General features: G+C 48.9%; 6 protein-coding genes across 6 annotated transcripts; 3 read left to right on the top strand and 3 right to left on the bottom strand.

Annotated features, from left to right (window-relative positions):
- Positions 1 to 1504: 1504 nt before the first annotated feature.
- BKA67DRAFT_329214 (uncharacterized protein) lies at positions 1505 to 2932 on the top strand. Its single transcript, XM_046096230.1, has 4 exons — positions 1505 to 1544; positions 1645 to 1702; positions 1947 to 2017; positions 2301 to 2932. Exons 2-4 carry the CDS (start codon positions 1655 to 1657, stop codon positions 2794 to 2796), a joined length of 615 nt encoding a protein of 204 aa, XP_045955720.1. The 5' UTR covers positions 1505 to 1544; positions 1645 to 1654; the 3' UTR covers positions 2797 to 2932.
- Positions 2933 to 3673, top strand: BKA67DRAFT_329215 (histone-fold-containing protein). The gene is made up of 3 exons (XM_046096231.1): positions 2933 to 3070; positions 3136 to 3267; positions 3369 to 3673. The coding sequence occupies exons 1-3, from the start codon at positions 3068 to 3070 to the stop codon at positions 3555 to 3557; spliced, it is 324 nt and encodes a 107-aa protein (XP_045955721.1). The 5' UTR covers positions 2933 to 3067; the 3' UTR covers positions 3558 to 3673.
- Positions 3674 to 6394: 2721 nt separating this feature from the next.
- On the bottom strand, positions 6395 to 8344 carry BKA67DRAFT_537321 (siderophore iron transporter-like protein; the record flags this gene model as incomplete). Its single annotated transcript, XM_046100300.1, has 2 exons — positions 6395 to 7952; positions 8082 to 8344. The coding sequence occupies 2 exons, from the start codon at positions 8342 to 8344 to the stop codon at positions 6395 to 6397; spliced, it is 1821 nt and encodes a 606-aa protein (XP_045955722.1).
- A 2606-nt stretch (positions 8345 to 10950) lies between these two features.
- BKA67DRAFT_660258 (uncharacterized protein) lies at positions 10951 to 11886 on the top strand (the record flags this gene model as incomplete). Its single annotated transcript, XM_046107588.1, has 1 exon — positions 10951 to 11886. The coding sequence occupies one exon, from the start codon at positions 10951 to 10953 to the stop codon at positions 11884 to 11886; it is 936 nt and encodes a 311-aa protein (XP_045955723.1).
- Positions 11887 to 12008: 122 nt separating this feature from the next.
- On the bottom strand, positions 12009 to 13775 carry BKA67DRAFT_521613 (Alpha/Beta hydrolase protein; the record flags this gene model as incomplete). The annotated part of the gene is made up of 3 exons (XM_046098290.1): positions 12009 to 13034; positions 13125 to 13469; positions 13533 to 13775. 3 exons carry the CDS (start codon positions 13773 to 13775, stop codon positions 12009 to 12011), a joined length of 1614 nt encoding a protein of 537 aa, XP_045955724.1.
- Positions 13776 to 15654: 1879 nt separating this feature from the next.
- On the bottom strand, positions 15655 to 17847 carry BKA67DRAFT_520626 (myosin-binding striated muscle assembly central-domain-containing protein; the record flags this gene model as incomplete). The annotated part of the gene is made up of 2 exons (XM_046098196.1): positions 15655 to 17031; positions 17131 to 17847. 2 exons carry the CDS (start codon positions 17845 to 17847, stop codon positions 15655 to 15657), a joined length of 2094 nt encoding a protein of 697 aa, XP_045955725.1.
- Between the last annotated feature and the right edge of the window lie 244 nt (positions 17848 to 18091).

Consider the following 18091-nt stretch of genomic DNA (forward strand, 5'->3'; position numbering starts at 1 on the left):
GTCATGTTTTCCTGCAATTCTACTACCACCACGTGTACGACGAGTGTGGTTACTTTTGTTGTCTGCATCGTTGCCCGAACAAGTACCAAGACTGCCCCTCATTGTGACGGCGAGTACCTATTGGTGGAACCCGGCTTGGAGTCCTTAGGAGGCATAGCAGTCACATCATGGCAAATTATCAATGAGTAAAAACATAATTATAACAACTTCATCTTGGATGGAAAAGAGAGTTCTAGGTGCTATTTATATAATCTCTAGGTTGCGATAAAACATAATCACTATGTCCCTACCGGATGTGAGATATGGATCATTGGAATTAGGCGCCTCCACATCGATATGCGGTTGGACTGCCCACACCAAGTCGAACTGGTCATACAGTCGGCTATGTCACCGACTGTTCCCCATCTTTGATCATACGCCTATAGCCCAACTCCATTAATATGATCTATGCCCCCGTGAAGTGACGTGGCATTGTGATCCGATGCGTCTTGGATGTCGAGATTTATCATTCATATCAGGTCCTTGTTATGAGCCGGCATTTCCCAATCCTGCGGGTCAGTTTGGAGCAAAGAATCCATGGCTCGTGCATTATGACATTCATTCCAGTTCCAGCGACTTCACATATCATGCTAACAGTCATATCTCACATTCGGCGTAGCTAACATGGGCTATGTTGAATGTCTATTGCCACTAGCGATGTGAAAACCACTTTTCTGTTGGAGGGACTTTTTTAAACAGGAGTTCCTGGGTTTCCTTAAAGTGAATCTGGTCGGCAAAATGACAAGATTGACTTTAACTTCCTGGATGCCGATTGGTGTGACCGTGTGAAACATTCTTGTGAAGATGTTCTGTGCGAGTAAGATGTTCACCGTGATTCAGCTGAGTAGGATTCAGACAGGGATTGGCCTTGTGCAAGCTGTGCTGTGCTGAGCTCGGCGATACGCCGCCCAGTCATATACTGTGGCAATATGGACAACTATAGATGGCCACAGTTAACGGAGAGCCACCCCGTATAGTAAGGCGAGGAGCTCTCGAATCACCTAACCGTGGAATTGGTTATTACGTGACTTAGCCAGTGGGTGTATGCCTACTTTCTGTATATCGATATTCTCTTTTGTAGACTTAGACTTCTATATACTACTTGACAGTACCTACACTATCATTCCACGCTCTAAGAGCACCACACTTGCGATCTTACGCTCTAAGAGCACCGCATATGCTATCCTATGCTCGAGTAGAATCAGGGGCTTTCTTTCAATGCATCAGACCTATCATTCACCGAACAGTGTTCTATACTAACCGTAGAAACCGTCGTACATACAGCTTGCAAGCATGGACATTGCTGCGATGCACTCCGCTAGCAAGTTGACTTCAGCTCATGCAGGACTGTGCATTTGATTCGTCTCCACTAGCCGTCGCCCCTATTTGTGGCGCACGCGCTTTGGGTGCAGCCACATTTGACAGCCCGAGCTTCTTGATCTCCAAATGACCTCGCCTCGTGTCACGAGCTTCAGACTTGAACAGCAGGATGCCAAAGACCCTCAGCATGTCGTCCGCAAGTATTCCTTTGCACCTTCAAGACGAGACAAAAAGAATGCTTCTCACTTCGGATACTACTTCCTGACCCAAGGTTTGGCCAAGTAGCACACATGCAATGCGACTGGCTCTTAGTGCCGCTGCCATAGTTGCAGCTGCGCAAAAGGTACGACTTCATGGGTCAGCTACGCTCGTTTACATCGCTATTCTCTCCCGGGAAAAAAGCCATGGCTAGATCCAACTAGGTCGTTTGAAGCCTTCTACAGCTTTTGGATCTCATATCTACATATGCTCCTCGAGCGAGGTTCCCTCATATCTCCTTTCTCTTCGATGCTTTTTCTCCTCAAACTGCGCTACGAGCTTGGTCAGATAACCGCAGTTTTTCCGGCTGTGCTAACCTCGCAAGCAAGGACAATACTGCCAGCTGGCGCCTTGCGAACGCAGCAGGTTGCCAGGGGGCGAAAGCTTATAGCAGTACCATGTAAGTCAATCTGAGGGAGGACACTTGAGAATACAGGGGAAGACAACCAGGAAACTTGAGGCTCGAAGGCTACCTTGGGTACTTACTTTAGCTAAACTCCTTGAAGATGGTGGGTGCTGCCTGCTGTGAACATATTGTTCAGGCTGCTGTGAGTAACAGTCAGTTTATTCGCAAACAAACGTCCAACACAATCTCCCAAGCTTCCAAGGTCAAGTAGCTTTACTGTAGCAAAGCCGGAGCTACCATAGCTACCAGAGCTACCAGACGATAATTAACAGTTCAGAACGAACAGCACAGGACCGCTCTGCAATTCGCAGCGCTTCACTGCAACATTTGTGCCCGCCATTCGATTTTCTCACCTGGAATACTCCAACGAAGGAAAAGCCTTAGCGAGAAAAACATCAACAAAAACTTCTTTTCGTATCTGCACACCCACTTTGACGCGTCGCAAAACATTTCCAACTTCAATTATCATCGATCTCAAGTGCGCCATCGACTTGACTTGCATCCGAACATTTTCATTACAAGACAACTTTGCGCATATTGATATAAGCAATGGCCGGCGGAAAGGGCAAATCAGCTGGCGGCAAGAGTGCAGGTGGAAAGACTTCTTCCGCCGATGGCCCCAAGAAGCAGCAGAGTCACTCTGCTCGTGCAGGTCTTCAGGTAAGCTTATCATGACCATTGTATCGCGACACATCCGACATGAAGCGACGACGCGGCTGTGGTTTGCGACTCCCAGTTGCTCCACGCCTCTGAGATACCCAACTTCAACCTAGACCCGACCCCTCGCACGATCCAGCACGATGCATGCACGAGGCAACGCGTCTACGATCAGTGGCAACCATCTTCTGCTCAGCGTCGTACGACATCTGCATCTTTGCACGCTCTTCGTTGTATTCAACTTCAACCTCTCACTTCCGACGCGCCACATCAAGCATATCGTCATGCGGGCACAAGATATCTTCACCAGTCAATTCGTCGGGTCGCTTCCGAATTCTCAACCACACCTTCGGGATCTGTATACCTAGTCGCGGTTGACTTTGTCGGATGGCGGGTGTCGCACATAGAATCAGTATCCAGGTATTCGAATATTCGAACTAACATTGCTCTCGTAGTTCCCGTGCGGTCGTGTCAAGCGTTTCCTGAAGCAGAACACCCAGAACAAGATGCGCGTTGGCGCAAAGGCAGCAGTCTACGTTACCGCTGTCCTCGAGTACCTTACTGCTGAGGTTCTTGAGTTAGCAGGAGTGAGTAATACCTTTGCTCTTCGTCAAACATCGCTTTCCCCCTCAACCTCAGCCGCATCTTGTGCATCACACATTGGAACGACACGCTAACAGCATTACAGAACGCTGCCAAGGATCTCAAGGTCAAGCGTATTACTCCTCGCCACTTGCAACTCGCCATTCGTGGTGACGAAGAACTCGACACTCTCATCCGTGCCACCATTGCTTTCGGTGGTGTCCTGCCACACATCAACCGTGCGCTGCTGCTGAAGGTGGAGCAAAAGAAGAAGAACAAGGCCATTGAGGCATAAATGTGCCATTCCACGAATCCTTGATTTTCTCTCCGCTCTTACTCGCCATGTCACTGGGCTTGTTGTGAAGTAGTTCTTTTGCGTTTTGGAGTGATGGGTGATACACAATTACGTCGAGTGGTGGACCACAGTTTGTCTTTTAAAAGAGTTCGGGCAGGTTTACTGAAACAAAGATGATGGTACAGTCAGTCTTCACCGGCACTGGGTTGGAAGAAAGTGAGATTTTCAAATCATGTCAGCTATTAATAGGCAGGAGTGTATAACACAGTGTTCGCGCGCCAATGTCTTGTGCCATTCATTAATTCAAGGTTATCTCCATTATGCGGCACGTCCCCAAAATACTCCAAACAATGTGCTGAACATCAGTCCACGTCCTTTCCATGGTCCGCAAAAATACCCAGATTTCTTTGCTCGTGCGTCCCATACCAGTCGAGTCATTAGTACCCTCTGCCGCATCTCTCACCATAGACCCTTCTTGTACTGTTCTCTGTTCAATTGCTCATTTCTGTATACCCCCGATCCGAGCTACCGTCAGACTTGGATGAGCCTTATTCATCCGTTTCAACGCCCGTGGACTTTCTGGGCTACTTCTGCGGGTCCGCGTATGTGGTAGGATGATCGCCCTGATTTGTGCCCGCCTTGGTGGCTGGCTGTTGGTGGCCGTCCTTCTCCCCCTTGCAGGATTATTTGCTTGGTTTGGTCCACTATCCTCATTAAAGCAGATGCGATAAATCTACGGCTTCAGACGGCTGTCAGCTCATAGGGTGCACGCTGGAGACCGTGGCGGCTAGTGGGCTGGTTGAATTGCAACATCATCTTGAAGGGGGCTCAGCTGATATAGGTTCTAGATTATTGATATGTTTTCGTCAACATGCTTGACTTTTTGAGCGGGCTTTACATGTATATACGCAAAGTAATTGTATGTTGAGCTCTCGATGATGAAGTCACGGAACTTTGTGGTGCTGTGGCCAGCATCTGCTCGAATACTAACGTCAACGCTGAAACTGTGACGTTCCCTTCCTGCAGATCTAAACTCGCATACTCAAATCATCGAATGGAGAGCTTCGAAGTAGCCAGGAGCCGCTAACTGTCTTGCCATTACGAGAGCGCTGCAAGCGAATCGAGGTGGGCTCTGGCAGGTTAAGTTCACCTTACACCACACTACTGATTGGAACGAATACTAGTCTAACACTAGACTAGTGGGACTGGATCGCGCGTATGACTATGCGATCAATAAAACGCCTCTATTGGACTGTCGTGGCAAGTTTGAATGTATGAAGAGTGAGCTAGGAGTTGCACGTGTCGGGATCTTACGTTGACTTACATGGCAAGTCTCTGCACTTAGTTGTAATCCTTGGAATCAGGCACCGACATTGAAATAAATATCAACCCAATCCACAGATAAGGCGGGTGAGATTGGGTATCTGAGGCACTTTGCGCACGTTCATGCTGTTGTGGTTTGATGTGCCTGTGTCATTCCTCAAATAGCCGATCCAAAGAAACACTCTGATCAATAAGACGACCAGTCAGAGTCGATATGGCGATTCGCAGTCTCCAAGCACATAGGATATGCCGACGTTGAAAGCTAGTCAATAGTCTATCCATGTTGAAAGGTCCTAAATAAGCACCTTTGTTTTCAATGGTCACTTGAACCCGAAAGTCACTTAGAAACGCTCCATTTAACAACGTATACACGCAGCTAACTTATACGAGGAGTCAATGGAGGACATGAAAGGGCGCAGATCAACGATATAGTCGTAGTCAGCAACTGCTTGTGAATCGCTTTGGCAATACAAGGAGAACCATTGGCAGTGTTTGTCTGGATGGGCTCGTGACATATGTTGCAACGCCCAGGGTAGGAATGGAGACAAGTCTGGCCAGTTGGTGGAATTAAATCTGTATTTATCGAATAATTTTACGATAATTAAATCTGCACTTGCGACAGACACTGAGCGTTATCTTCACAATGTGCACATAATACGCTACCCAAGACCAGCGCACCACGTCCTGAAGCATAAGTTCTGGTATAAATGTCAAAGTAGTCTCAGCCCTGACCATTATGAATTCGATCGAGACATCAAAGAGTTTCACGGTGTTCCAAATGTGACTATAATACACGGAGCTCGACATGTTAAGATCTAGAGAGTACGTTGTAGTATTGATCGGCTAGCCCTCTAAAGCCACGTCATAGGGGACAAATATGAGAAGTTTATAGACTCGTACATGCTATTCCCATTCCCGTGTGCATGGCTTAGTCGGGTTGCATGTATCGAACTTTGGCGACTCTAGCCACCTTCACATGATGTACCTGTAGGTAGGCAAAGTAGCGAAACCGGCGAGACGTATGATTCTAAACAGGATGACTGGCGATGCTGATCGACACGCCCATTGTTGAACACGGCGGACCAGAGCTAATCCAGCTCCAAGGGTCCAAGTCAAGGGAAGCAAGCAGCACAAAGTGTCGACAGCGATGAGAAGCGCGAACCATGGCGTACATTTTGCTGTCGATGCAAAGACTGCCTATGAAAGAGACAGCAGCGGGCATACAAGCTACATCTGAGCAGAGCGTAAAGCAGGCATCACAATTACAATCACAATCACAATCACTCAATCGGGATAGAGTTGATGGAAATCAGAAAATGAGGGGTATATTTAATTAGATAGTTCGCTAGGGGATAAACGATTGGACCATGTACTTGTGCATGTGGCTTGGGTATCATAATACCCATATGTTGACTTTCGTCAGCGCTGATTCGTGGAAGTGGCCCTTCTGAGGTCTTGTCCCTAAGAGGTCATACTTCCGCCAATAAGATCCGTTATTCCACCAAGTGGTTCGATTACCACATTGTCGCTCCATTCTGCGATTCAATGTTCTTGACATTGATGCTCTCCCACATGAAGGTGCTACCCCAGGTGATGGAATACATGCACACAGCGGCTATCAGCATCAACCTTTGCGTTGCGCCGTAGGCCTGGTTGATACCGTCACGAGTGGGGCTGCCGACGGGGTAGGAGGCTTGTACGGTAAGGTCACCATAGATGGTAGCCCAGTCTCCTAGGGACTCAGCTGGGAGATACTCCTGAAGCTTGAATGGGAATATGCCGGTCCACATGGCTGCTGCAATGGTCGATCCAATACTCTGTCCCATGGCAGCAACCATACCCTCCATGGCGAGGATAGCGGGAATATCGGCGTGCTTGGAAACGGCCATGACAGTCATCTGCTCGCAAATAACCAGAGTACCACCACCAAACGCGATGAAGATCAGACACATGACGACATAGCCAACGTTGACGTCGGGTTGCCGGAAGTGAATCATCAAACCAACACCAAGAATGGTCATGGGAACACCAAAGAAGACGGCGGGCCACTTGAGACGGCCGTTGTAGCGGATGAAGATACCAAACAGGATGGCCCAGAAGGTACTTCCCATGGTGTAGACGTTGCCCATATAGGTGGCATTCTGGACGCTTAAGTTAAAGACCACGATACAGAATGAGTAGAAGTAATTGTCCCACAGGTACCAGGCGGTGTAGAGGGATGCCATCATGGTGTAGGTGAAGAAGACAGTGCGGTTTGTAATCAGATGCCAGGGGATGAAAGTCACAGGGGCGAAGTACTTCTCCCAGATGACGAATGCAATGATCAGGAGGCCACCGAAGATGAGGAAGCAGATGATCAAAGGCGACCGCCATGTGTCCGTCTGGTATGAGAACAAGCTGAATGACAGCAAGAATAGGCCAATACCGAAAGCAGCTAGGAAGATACCAAAGATATCAAATTCTCGGCAGTAAAACATGATGTTTGCGAAGAGGCTACGGCCGTGGGGGGTGACGTGAACAAGACCGCGCTTGATGGCCTTCTGTTGGTTGAAGAAGAACAAGAACCAAAGCGGGGCACAGACAAGCGGGACGATGATGGCCATGATGCCGAAACCCCATCGCCAACCGATACCACCGTCGGCAACAATATCTTCACATGCGAGACCATATATCCAGGTGGTGATCAGCCATGGCGATGAAACGTAGGCAATCATGAAAGCTCGGTTCTTGAGCTTAGATGTGTCGGCGACGAAGATGGTAATGGTAAAATCGAGCCATGAGTAGCCAGTGTAATAAAAGACGGCGGCGGCGCAGTAAGTGGTGACATTGTTGCAGCCAGCGAACATGACTAAACCGAGAGTCTGGAAAAGGACTGCCAATAGGAAACCTTGGGGACGTCCAAAGTTGTCGATATACTTTGCGTAGGCGAGCTTGGTAAGACCGGGGATGAGACCAGCCAAGATACTAGTCGTGGACACCAAGGAGTGCATTTGGAAGTCACTAACGGCGTAGGTCGTCAAGGTACCGGCAACACCAGATGCGAAGGCATTGACAAAGTTGATGAGCCACATGCTATTGGGAGTAGACCGTCAGTACATTGTCAAATCAATCTGGTGTGATACGGCAGGCAATCAACTCATCTTGGACGAGTCCTGTTGTCTTGTTGCTTTTCAGAAAAGACCGAGATGCGGTTGTACTTACATGACATAGGCAGCAATCAAGTGCTGCTTCGTCCATACCTGGTTGGTGGCCGCGGCGACCTGGACACCAAACTGCAATTCTTTCTCGTGCTCTCCCCGTTGGGAACTCGACTCAGAGACGGGCTCACCAGCTGTGTTCACGGCCGGATCGAGCTCCTTGTCGGTACCAAGTTGGGGATTCTCGGCATCGTGCTGCTTTTCTTGGATGACGGGGGCGTTGCCGACATTCTTGGGGCCGATAAGGCCACGGAACTTGAGGCCCATTGTGAAAAAGGGCTCCTTTGGACCAAGCGATAGACCTGATTAGGATAGGCAAAGAAAGGATGCGCACAGTTCACAGAAAGGAAGAAGAAACGTAGATCAGAGACAGGAGCAAAAGAAGACTATTATATTCCCCCGTCTCGCGCGGGAGACATGCGGGCCTTGCCAACAATTGTCGCGCCATTCCCACTCGATTAAACTCTTTCCCTCGGGGTATGGGTACCGGCTCCGATTCTACACGGCGAGCCCTGACCTGGCTGACGCTGGCTCATTGGTCTGACTGCAGAAATTTCCAATAACACGCTCATGGATTTCATGTAGGTGGACATGCATACCCCACTAACCGGAAACCCATGCTATGTTAGGCAAGAAGCGCGGCGAGAATTATCTTATCTGATCATCAGATGCTTTCAAGATCCTCGTGGGCCCCGGTTCAGGGTGGAAACCCCCTACGCTTCGGTTACGAAAGTTGCACATATCGAGCATAGTGTCTGCGCGGCCGGCGAACGGCAGTGGTCAATCAAGCTCCATGGCGGAGCACTGGCTACCCATATTCCTGCACGGATCCCCTGAGAGCTCCGCTGATTAGATTATCTTTTCCATCTGATACCTGCGATTATCGGCCACCCAAAAGCAGCCACCTGCAGCAGAGGAAAAAGTTTTCTCGGGTCCAGTTTCATGGATGAATTCAAGGCTCGTTTTAGCTCCATCAGCTGAGCGGCGCAGACCCATTACTAGAATACTTTCATTTCATCAGACCATACATGCTTAACCTTGTCTCGATTGGTGCAGAGCAGAGAGGTGCACGATATGCCAAGACGACTAAACCCTAACGAGGACTGAAATATATTCCCAGTGGAAAAGCCCTACTTACAGCCAATTGCCGTGCTTCCCATGGCACCATTCTAACCGTTCCACCCCGAGCAATAGGTGAGGTAATAAGCAAGCACTTTGTCAAGGGTTCATCAGAAGCGTCGCGAAATGTGCAATGTAAATATACTTCAACAGAGGTTTTTGGACGCGCCTCAACCGCCGTATGTTTCTGGCAGCCGTTTACTGATAGCGTTGAAAATTTCTGCAGCTAGCCGCTTGCTGTGGGTGCGCTGAGCTGTGAACAGCCGCCCAACTATCCACGGTGCCGACTTTCAACAAGGTCGAAGCCTCGGTTTCCGAAGAGCTGAACTAGCTCTCTTCCGAATAGGGCCACTATTGGCGATCCAAGGCAAGTCTACCATAGTATGAACGTTAGGCCGGACCGGTCTGTCGGGTGCCATTACATGCGTATGGCGCCTGAACGAACCACTTCCCGCTGCAAAGACGGGAGTCATGCAGTCATGCAGCATGCGAGCTTTTTCTTTTCTTTCTTTTTTTCGAAGACTACCACGACAGACTATTGTGACAGCAACTACTGGGTCCATCAGACCCTTCGAGCTATTGAACTGAGACTTGACTTGGCTGCATTAAAAAACTACTTTTTCGTGGACTGGGCACGGGAGGTGTCCAAATTGGTCGAACTAAATCAAAAGCTGAGGCCATGAGCTACCTCCAAGGTTCTCACATCCCATGGCTGTGAGTTATCGGCGCTGTGGCCTGGCGCTTTTCGGCCTCTCTCGGGAATTTCCAGCTATGCATACATCATGATCAAGGTCTTGTCTCTCCTTGGCAGTGATCAGCAAGTACATCCGATCCGGGCATCGATCTGGAAGCCTGTTCTTTGTGCAGATCCCGTGGTTAGCAGACCTGTATGTTGTAAGAAAGATGTCGATACGTTTGCTCGGTTGCCACTCAGCCTCCGTAACCGGGAGAACATCATTTTTGCGACGAGACAGAGAACTACATCATAACCATTAAGGGCCTTTGATGAAGGGGTTTAAGCAAACAGCAGTCAGAGGATGATTCACAGCCTCGCAGATTTTAATCAGTCGCCATGTTCTGGCTCAAAAACATTTCCGCGCTTTCAAGATGATCTGGTATCCAGTTATTTCGGAAATATGGCTGTGCAGTTCTGAGTCAAGGCACATGTTCAGCAAGCCAACACCACAGCTAGCAAAACGACCATTTCGACCGTAGTACCTGAAGCTGTATGATAAAGATCATACCACGATGACACGGTATTGCGTTGGCCACTGGCGAGACTCTGTTGGTTGAGTGGCGGCCCTCTTTCTTCTGTATTATACGACAAGGACAAGCCGGCACCATGTCGTGTTCTTTGTCGATGGGAATAAAGGGGACATTGGCTATTTATCACAATCGTAGAGAAATGTGATGACAAGATTCCTATCATCTTGACAGCTTGCACTTTCGTTTCAACATCTTTCCCTAAATTGTCGACTGTCTTGGCACGTCCAATTCCTATACTTTATTTTCAAGTCATTCATTCATACGAACACTTCCCTACGATATTCCATACAATTCAATCTTCTCTCAGCGCACTTACGATTCAATAATCATCTCTTTTGCCGCTAAAATTGAGAGGAGAACGAATATCTGTCGTTTCAGTTCGAACCTTCTCTTCATCTACTATTGGACAGCGATCAGGTAACCCCTGCAGCAACCATCCGACGATGCCCGCACGTACTGTGTTATCCAATCTCGCAGTCTCCACAACGATGGCTGTGACTGTGGATAAGTTATTACTCAGTCCGAAACCAATGTTCGCCATGTCTCGTCGTCGTCTACGGTCCAGCCTTCCTACTTCCCCGGTAACTTCAAAACCGCCGCCCCCTCGTGAACCGGACCACTGGATTTGGCGTTGCTGCCAGTGCCATACTACCTGGGACCTTGCCGTTACCCGTCGATGTCTGCTATGCTCGCATTCGTTTTGTTCCATCTATGAACCACCTTTCAAGCGAAAGAACAACAAGCGGCGTGTCCGCCATGGCAAGCTGATCATATGTGGTACGAGCTTCGACTTCCACGGGTGGAATGTCTACAATGCCTGGCGTAGAAGTACTGAAAAAGCTCACCTCTCCGACAAACAGCGAGATAGAAGATTTCTACTAAAGACCCACAATGACTGGCTTCATTGTGACTACCCTTCGCATTGCCGGCATCGCAGGGAGGAGCTTCTTCCATCCCGACTTGAGATTCTCCTAGAAGAACTAGACGAGGAGGACGAGAACGACAAGGAGTCTTGCGCTGATACTAGTCTCAAATCATGTACAGCCTTGAGCACCGATGACGAGCTCGAGATGAACGAGGCCATTCCCCTTGAACCATCCGATGAGTCTGATAGGGTGTGGTGGAAAGACCACGTCGAAAGACCGATTTTTCCGACCGTCAATATTTCCAATCTTAGCGATGAGCGGCTTCTCAGTCTTCTTGAAGAAACCCATGATCTTATGCCACTCGGCGATAGCGATCGAAGGCAGTCATCAGTGCGCGACCAAATTGAAGTCAACTGGGAAGACTTCAGCGATTCCGACGATAGCGATGATGAAGACTCTTTGTTCCAATCAGCGCTGACAGCAGATATGAATGACGACGAGGACCCGAGTCTCTTAGTCAAGAGGGTTAATTCCTTTTGGAGCAGTACTGATTTTTGAAGTTCCTGACGTGGCGTCCTGGCATCATTCTGATAATTATTACACATGTTTCATTCACCCAAACTCCGACTTTCTTTTTTGACTATTCGTGCTGAAACTTCTCTACTCTTCTATTCAGGTAGTTACACCTCCATGATTTTCGAAAAGTCATTCCACATTTCACAGGCCCTGGCCATGTTTTGCGGTACATCTTCCATGTGTGTTCCGTTGGTTTCCAGGTGCAGTCGCTTGCCCTCCTCTGAACCCCACGGTTCCCACACAGCTGCTCCTTTGTAGCGATAGGTGTTGGGGTTCAATGCCTTGATGAAGCTGATGTAGTAATGCATCGTAAGTGGGACACTCGCCGCGTTCTCATTGAACCACGTCGCGTCAACCGAACTCCTAAGACTTGTACCCAGGATTGCTGGCTGCTCGAAGGTGTGTGTTGTACCAACACCGTTAGCCCTGTTGGCGGCGTTTGTGATGTAACACCGATATTGCCAGACCTTCTTTGGGGATAGATACCGCGCCATGTTCGTCGCCAGTGAGTTTCCTGGACACAGGAATGTCGCGTCACCATAAGCTGCTGAGGCCGATGGGAACCAGGCGCTGTGTTTCGGCACCGGTGGCATCAGCGGGTACATGCCAATGATCGTCTCTAGCTGCGTCTCATTGAGTTTGGGATAGTTGTTGTCAAAGTAGACCTCGACATCGGCACTCGTGCTTGCATTTGGCGAGAAATTTGATCCCTCGTTGTTATCTGTCGCTACTATCAGCGGCACTTGGATGAAATGACCACCATTGAACATATCCCATTTATTATCTTGGATCAGATCTCCATCCTTCACTGGTAGCCAATACCATCGTGCCACACCAGCAGCGCCTGGAAACACCGCCGCAGTATTTAGCGGCAAGAGCACACTGGCGTCGAGTCTTCGGAGGCAGGATAGAGAGTCATTGGATGTGCTGCACCCGGTGCTGTCAAGGACATCCTGATATTGAAATTCCATCTCCTTGACCAAGGGGGCGGTAGGCCAAAATGGTGACTGAGCGATAGCCCCAACAAATAGATGATCGTTTCGTCCCCCGTATGCTGCTAGATGATAAGAAACTGAGCCGGCACCAGCCGAAGTTCCATGAATAACCACATGATCTGGATCACCGCCAAACTACATTTCACGGTCAACGAAAATCAGGTTCATTGGTCGACCTGATCCTTGATCAACTAGAATTTATCATGAAAATAAACGGGTTCATACCTGTGCGATGTGTTTTTTCACCCACAGCAACAGCTTTCTCTGATCAAGAAGGCCAACATTCAGATCACCACCCTCTCTAACTGCTTGGCTTGCCAAGAACCCAAAAAGGCCGACACGATAGTTGAAGTTGACAAAGACAATTTGATGTCCAGATTTGACAACAACCTCTGTGCCATTGTAATCAGCGTTAGAGTTGGTTGCATAGCCTCCTCCCTGGATGTAGACCCAGACTGGCAGCTTGGACTTTTGAGTAGCATTTGACGGCGTAAAGATATTCACGAAAAGACAATCCTCGCTTCGACCAGATGAAAGAGTCTGATCTATGCCGATGCATATGGGACCATACTAGATTACTCGTTAGCTGGTCACTAAGCCCAGTCTCGAATGAAACCGTGCACCATAGCGTACCGACTTAGCAACCTGAACATCCGTCTCTCGTACGGGATCCTGAGGTGCTCGGAACCTTAGATCACCAGTTGGGGCAGCGGCAAAGCGCATTCCCAAGTAGACATTTACACCACTATCGTATCTTGTTCCTTCATATGCGGCGTAATCCAGGGTCACTGTCGGTGATGCGTCTCTTGCCAAGACAGTGCCTCTGTTGCCTGTGAACAGGGCTAGTGCCAAAAGAAGCAGCTGACTTTTGAACATTTTCGGGTATGTATTATTGATATCACCAGCCAACAACGAAATAAACGACATGTTCAAGAGTGGTATTATAGCGCTCGCATCAAAGTTTCTCAGAATACATGACTGGTCCTCAACCTTACTCGGACGAACGGCACCTCCGTCATTGAGATCGTGCCTATGTGCTTGCAAGGGGGACATAATGCACCCCGCACAAACTGTATGCGATGCGGTGCTTGAAAATGCACCTATAAACATGCTGGTGATGACTAGACTAGCTTAGAAATCGGGGCAGTGGACGCCCGCTAAGACCGTACCGCATTTCCCATTCTCTTTTCCATTTAGACTAGTCTAGCCAAAGACAAATTTGTGTAATCCATCTCAAGTAGCTCCGGCAGTCTCGGTATTGTCAAATTCCTCCCCCGTCTTCGCGCTTTGATTCGGCAGATTTCGGATCGGGCTGAGTTGTTCTGACCAATTTGCTCTTCTTGCGGCCTTGCATTGAATACAACTATACCCTCCCAGCTTCAGTAGTGTCGCCCCGCTAGCCCTATTGTGCTTCAACTGTTTTTGGGGAGAGTTCTTGAGGGACCTCCCCTTGCAGTTCAAGTTGTATGAGATGCAGCTCGCAGTCGATCCCGTCGAAAAGGTCGAAAAGATGGTCGTCTCTAATCACATTAACAAGAGCTCTGACAACACGTGATCAAGGGCCTCCCCCGTCATCGAAGAGAAAACTTCATCGATTTATACTTGGCAGGCATCACGGGGTCTGATCCATCAGCAGCGGCATCATTTGTCGAGTGATAATGTATTTGTACAATTCTTCATCGGATTCCCTCGAGGCTTGCTTGGAGGGTTTTGCGATACGCTTTCCCGCTATTTTCAATTAAAATACTCTAGTCTGAAATGATATGGGAAAGTACACTTGATCTATGCGAGATGTGACACGGCGAGAGAACACTCATTCCTTGCTCCGGGGATAGCTTCAAGTAACCTGCAACATTGACTCCGATGGCGTTGAAACAAGAGGCATGATAAACTGTTATTCGGCGTTCCGATATCGTGCCATCAGTAATTAGCCGATCCAGATGGTGTGGGAAAGCTATATCAGACATACATGGGCTTTGCGTTCACACCTGGACGAATCTAGAATTCTAGTCTAAGTTGGTGATTACCGAAATCGAGATTAGGGAGAAATATGAGCCTTATCATACTCTGCCAAAGAATTGACCTTTGCCAAAAACTCTTTCAATGTCTTCAGATGAGAAGCTGCGTCTGTGCTGCTCCCATTCTTGACCAGGTGTTGTTTGACTACTGTTGCCCAGGGAGTGGTCACTCGATATCAACCGGATTATTGAATGAAATCTGCGCATCTTGTCACACAGCCTCATCGTGGCGGTAGATCGGGTGTTTGTGCAACAAAACACGTAACCCAGACATGGTACCTGTAAAGAGAAGCAAGCACGTGGAATGAGGCCGTACCGCCACGTAATGGTTCAGTTGTCAGGCACATGGGTACTTACCACTACCACTCGCGAACTTTGCAATTGTACCTCCAAATTCAACTTGAAACAATGATATACACAATACGCGAGAATCGAAGTCTCGATTGCAACGTATGTGAGTTTCTTGATACAATCCTGGCGGGTTGGAGTTGCAGGAGTGATGGGGCATCTAAACCATACAGCCTAATGCGGCTAATGGTTGGCGACAGTTTGGAGTGTCGCGTCAAACAAGAGCTGGTGCAGCTCGATGAATATCTCTTGGAGTCTACAAGCCATGCTAGTATCACTACAAATTGATTGCTTACAAAACAATAAAAATGGGAATATACAAGCGATGGTTGGCAACTTGATTACTTGTTGCGAAATTCGTCAACACGACCTTTCCCTCCATGTTTTATTCAGTCAACTTCCCATACCTGCGGGCTGTCGTTCTCCTCCGACAAGATCTTAAGCGCCTGTATTGTGACTTCCACAACCTCGGCTCTTCGGCTCTTCTTGGCACATTCCTTCAAAATCTCTCCTCCATTCTCATTCCTGATCTTCTCCCTTATGGCCTTTCCTGTCTCTCCTTCACAAGACAAGATATTGTACACAACGAAGACTCCACGGTGCCGAAGATCCTCATTCTCTTCGGCACACAACTCAAGAACCACTTGAATACCACGCTCGCGCTTGAGAAGTGCCTTGACAACTGGCTCATATGAGGTAAGTGATGCAAGGGCACCACCTGCTGCGCTTCTGGTACCTTCGCTCTCAGCATCTGCCAGTGCAAGAAGTATGTGTAGCCGATTTCTTGCCTGGGGCGTCTCCTCTGCATAAAGCGCAATGCCCTCAGGACACTGTACAAGATTGCAGACAAGCTCCACAGCAGCCTTGGAGACCATGTCGTTCGTGCTCAGAAGTTGATCCTCGATGTCAGACCATGCAGTCCGGATAATGTTGACTCGGGTATCGTCATCCGTCGAAGCTAGGTTTGTGAGTGCCATCAGAGCTTCAAAGCTGGGTAGCAAATCACGCGTCTCAGCAGCAGGGTCAGGAGCAAGTATAGAGACAAGGGGGCGGATTGCAGAGCTCTGCGGCCGCGCTCTTGTCCCACCAAACACAAGGGCTGGGTTCGTACTGATAAGTATCCGAGCAAGAGCTTGAGCAGCTGTTCTCTTTGCTTGAGCCTGTGTATCCGGGAGAGCTGTCCATGCTGCAATGAGCAGATTAATAGATCCTTGCTGTGCCAGTTGACCTCGAATGGAGGTTGTGACCGAGAGTGCGTAGATGATAGATATAATGATGGAGAGCGAAGCTATTGAGCCATTCCGGCTATGCGTTACCAGAACGGGTACGAGGTTTGCCTCGAAAACCGCCTTACAACGGGCTGAAACATGGGATTCATCATTAAGAGGGTTGGGTGTCCCCGTCTTCCCACCAGCGTTGGCGTATGCTTTCAATTGGTTCATCTTCTTCTCTTCTTCTGACTGTGGTGGCTGGTATCTGGTAATGTTGAGGAAAATGCTCAAAGCACCATACGTGAGTGGCGATTTGGGAGGAGCGTCGGCCAAGGTCTTGACCAGATTCTTCAAAACTTGCTTGTTGCGTGCAACTTCCTCCTTAACTGTCGGCTGAATAGTGGCATATGCGAGGCCTTCAACCGAATATTGATGAGCTTCAGTGTTGTCTGTTAGTAGAATTGCGGTAAACCTCTTCGAAAGGTCTTCAATGCTCGTTGTGGCGGGGGCAATTTTTTCGTGCTCTGCTTGTTGTTCCGTCGTTGTCGGTACAGCCTGAAGTCCTCAGGTCAGTCATTCCTTTCCGTCAATCAGTCAGATCCAGTGCAAGTGCTCGAAAACAGGCGAATTGACTGGGAGCTGCAAGGTGCCTACCCTCAGTTTGGCCAAGATGACTGCGGCGAGATTCTGTACAGCCTCCGAATGTCGCTTCATGGCGATGGATCCATGGACGGTATCTACCCCTGTATCGGCGGCATGAACAAGCTCTGCAAGTTCTGGGTCCTGGTCGACGATCTCCTCCAACCATTCCGTGCAGTACTTGGCGATGGCTTCTCGGCAGAGCGAGTTCATGGCGGCTGCGTTCAACATCTCTAGGCATGCCGTCTCGACCTTTCTGCTCTTCCATTTCCGCCGCATGAGAGGTCCAAGGCTAGGCAAGAAACCCTCACTGAGGAACATGTCGGCAACCATGTCGGGAGCGACTGGAAAGACCGATGATGCGACACAAAAGGCGACGATGTAGTCATCATAGGTGCCTCTCTTGACTCGGTCAAAGAAGAAATGCGACAGAGCCTTTCCGCCATTGTCGCCGGCGGCTTTGAGATAAGAAGAGGTGGCTAAGATTGCGTGGCCACGCACGGATGTGGCTTGTCTCATGTCCAGATAGCTAAGAAGGGTATCGACGCAGACATCATCAAAGATGGCACAGATGGTGTTGTGTGATTTGTCCTTCTTGACGGCTTCCATGTCCTTGTTGAGGAGTGCAGTAAGCTGGTCGAGCGCTTGACATGTATCATCGTCTTCCTGGCCGCCTTCCATCAAGCGGGCCAGGATTAGCTGGGCTTGTTCAAGGTTGTCTAGCTTGGCCATTTCCACCTTGTTGGAAGCCGCGGTCGTTGTGGAAACTTCGTCCATGTTACCCAAGTTGTTGAGAAAGTGCCAGATGTTGGTGCAAGACAGGTGATAATTCCAAAGAATTACAACCTGGAGACTGACCGGACTGGGATGGTGAATGCCACGAGAACACGCTGGGTAGTGTGCCTCGCCAGAGATTATCTTGGGAAGTTATACTCCTGATGACACAGTACGCGTCCCAGACTTGCCGGCGAACCGG

This window comes from Truncatella angustata (genome assembly GCF_020726525.1).
Source record: "Truncatella angustata strain MPI-SDFR-AT-0073 chromosome Unknown BKA67scaffold_6, whole genome shotgun sequence".
NCBI classification, from domain to species: Eukaryota; Fungi; Ascomycota; class Sordariomycetes; order Amphisphaeriales; family Sporocadaceae; genus Truncatella; species Truncatella angustata.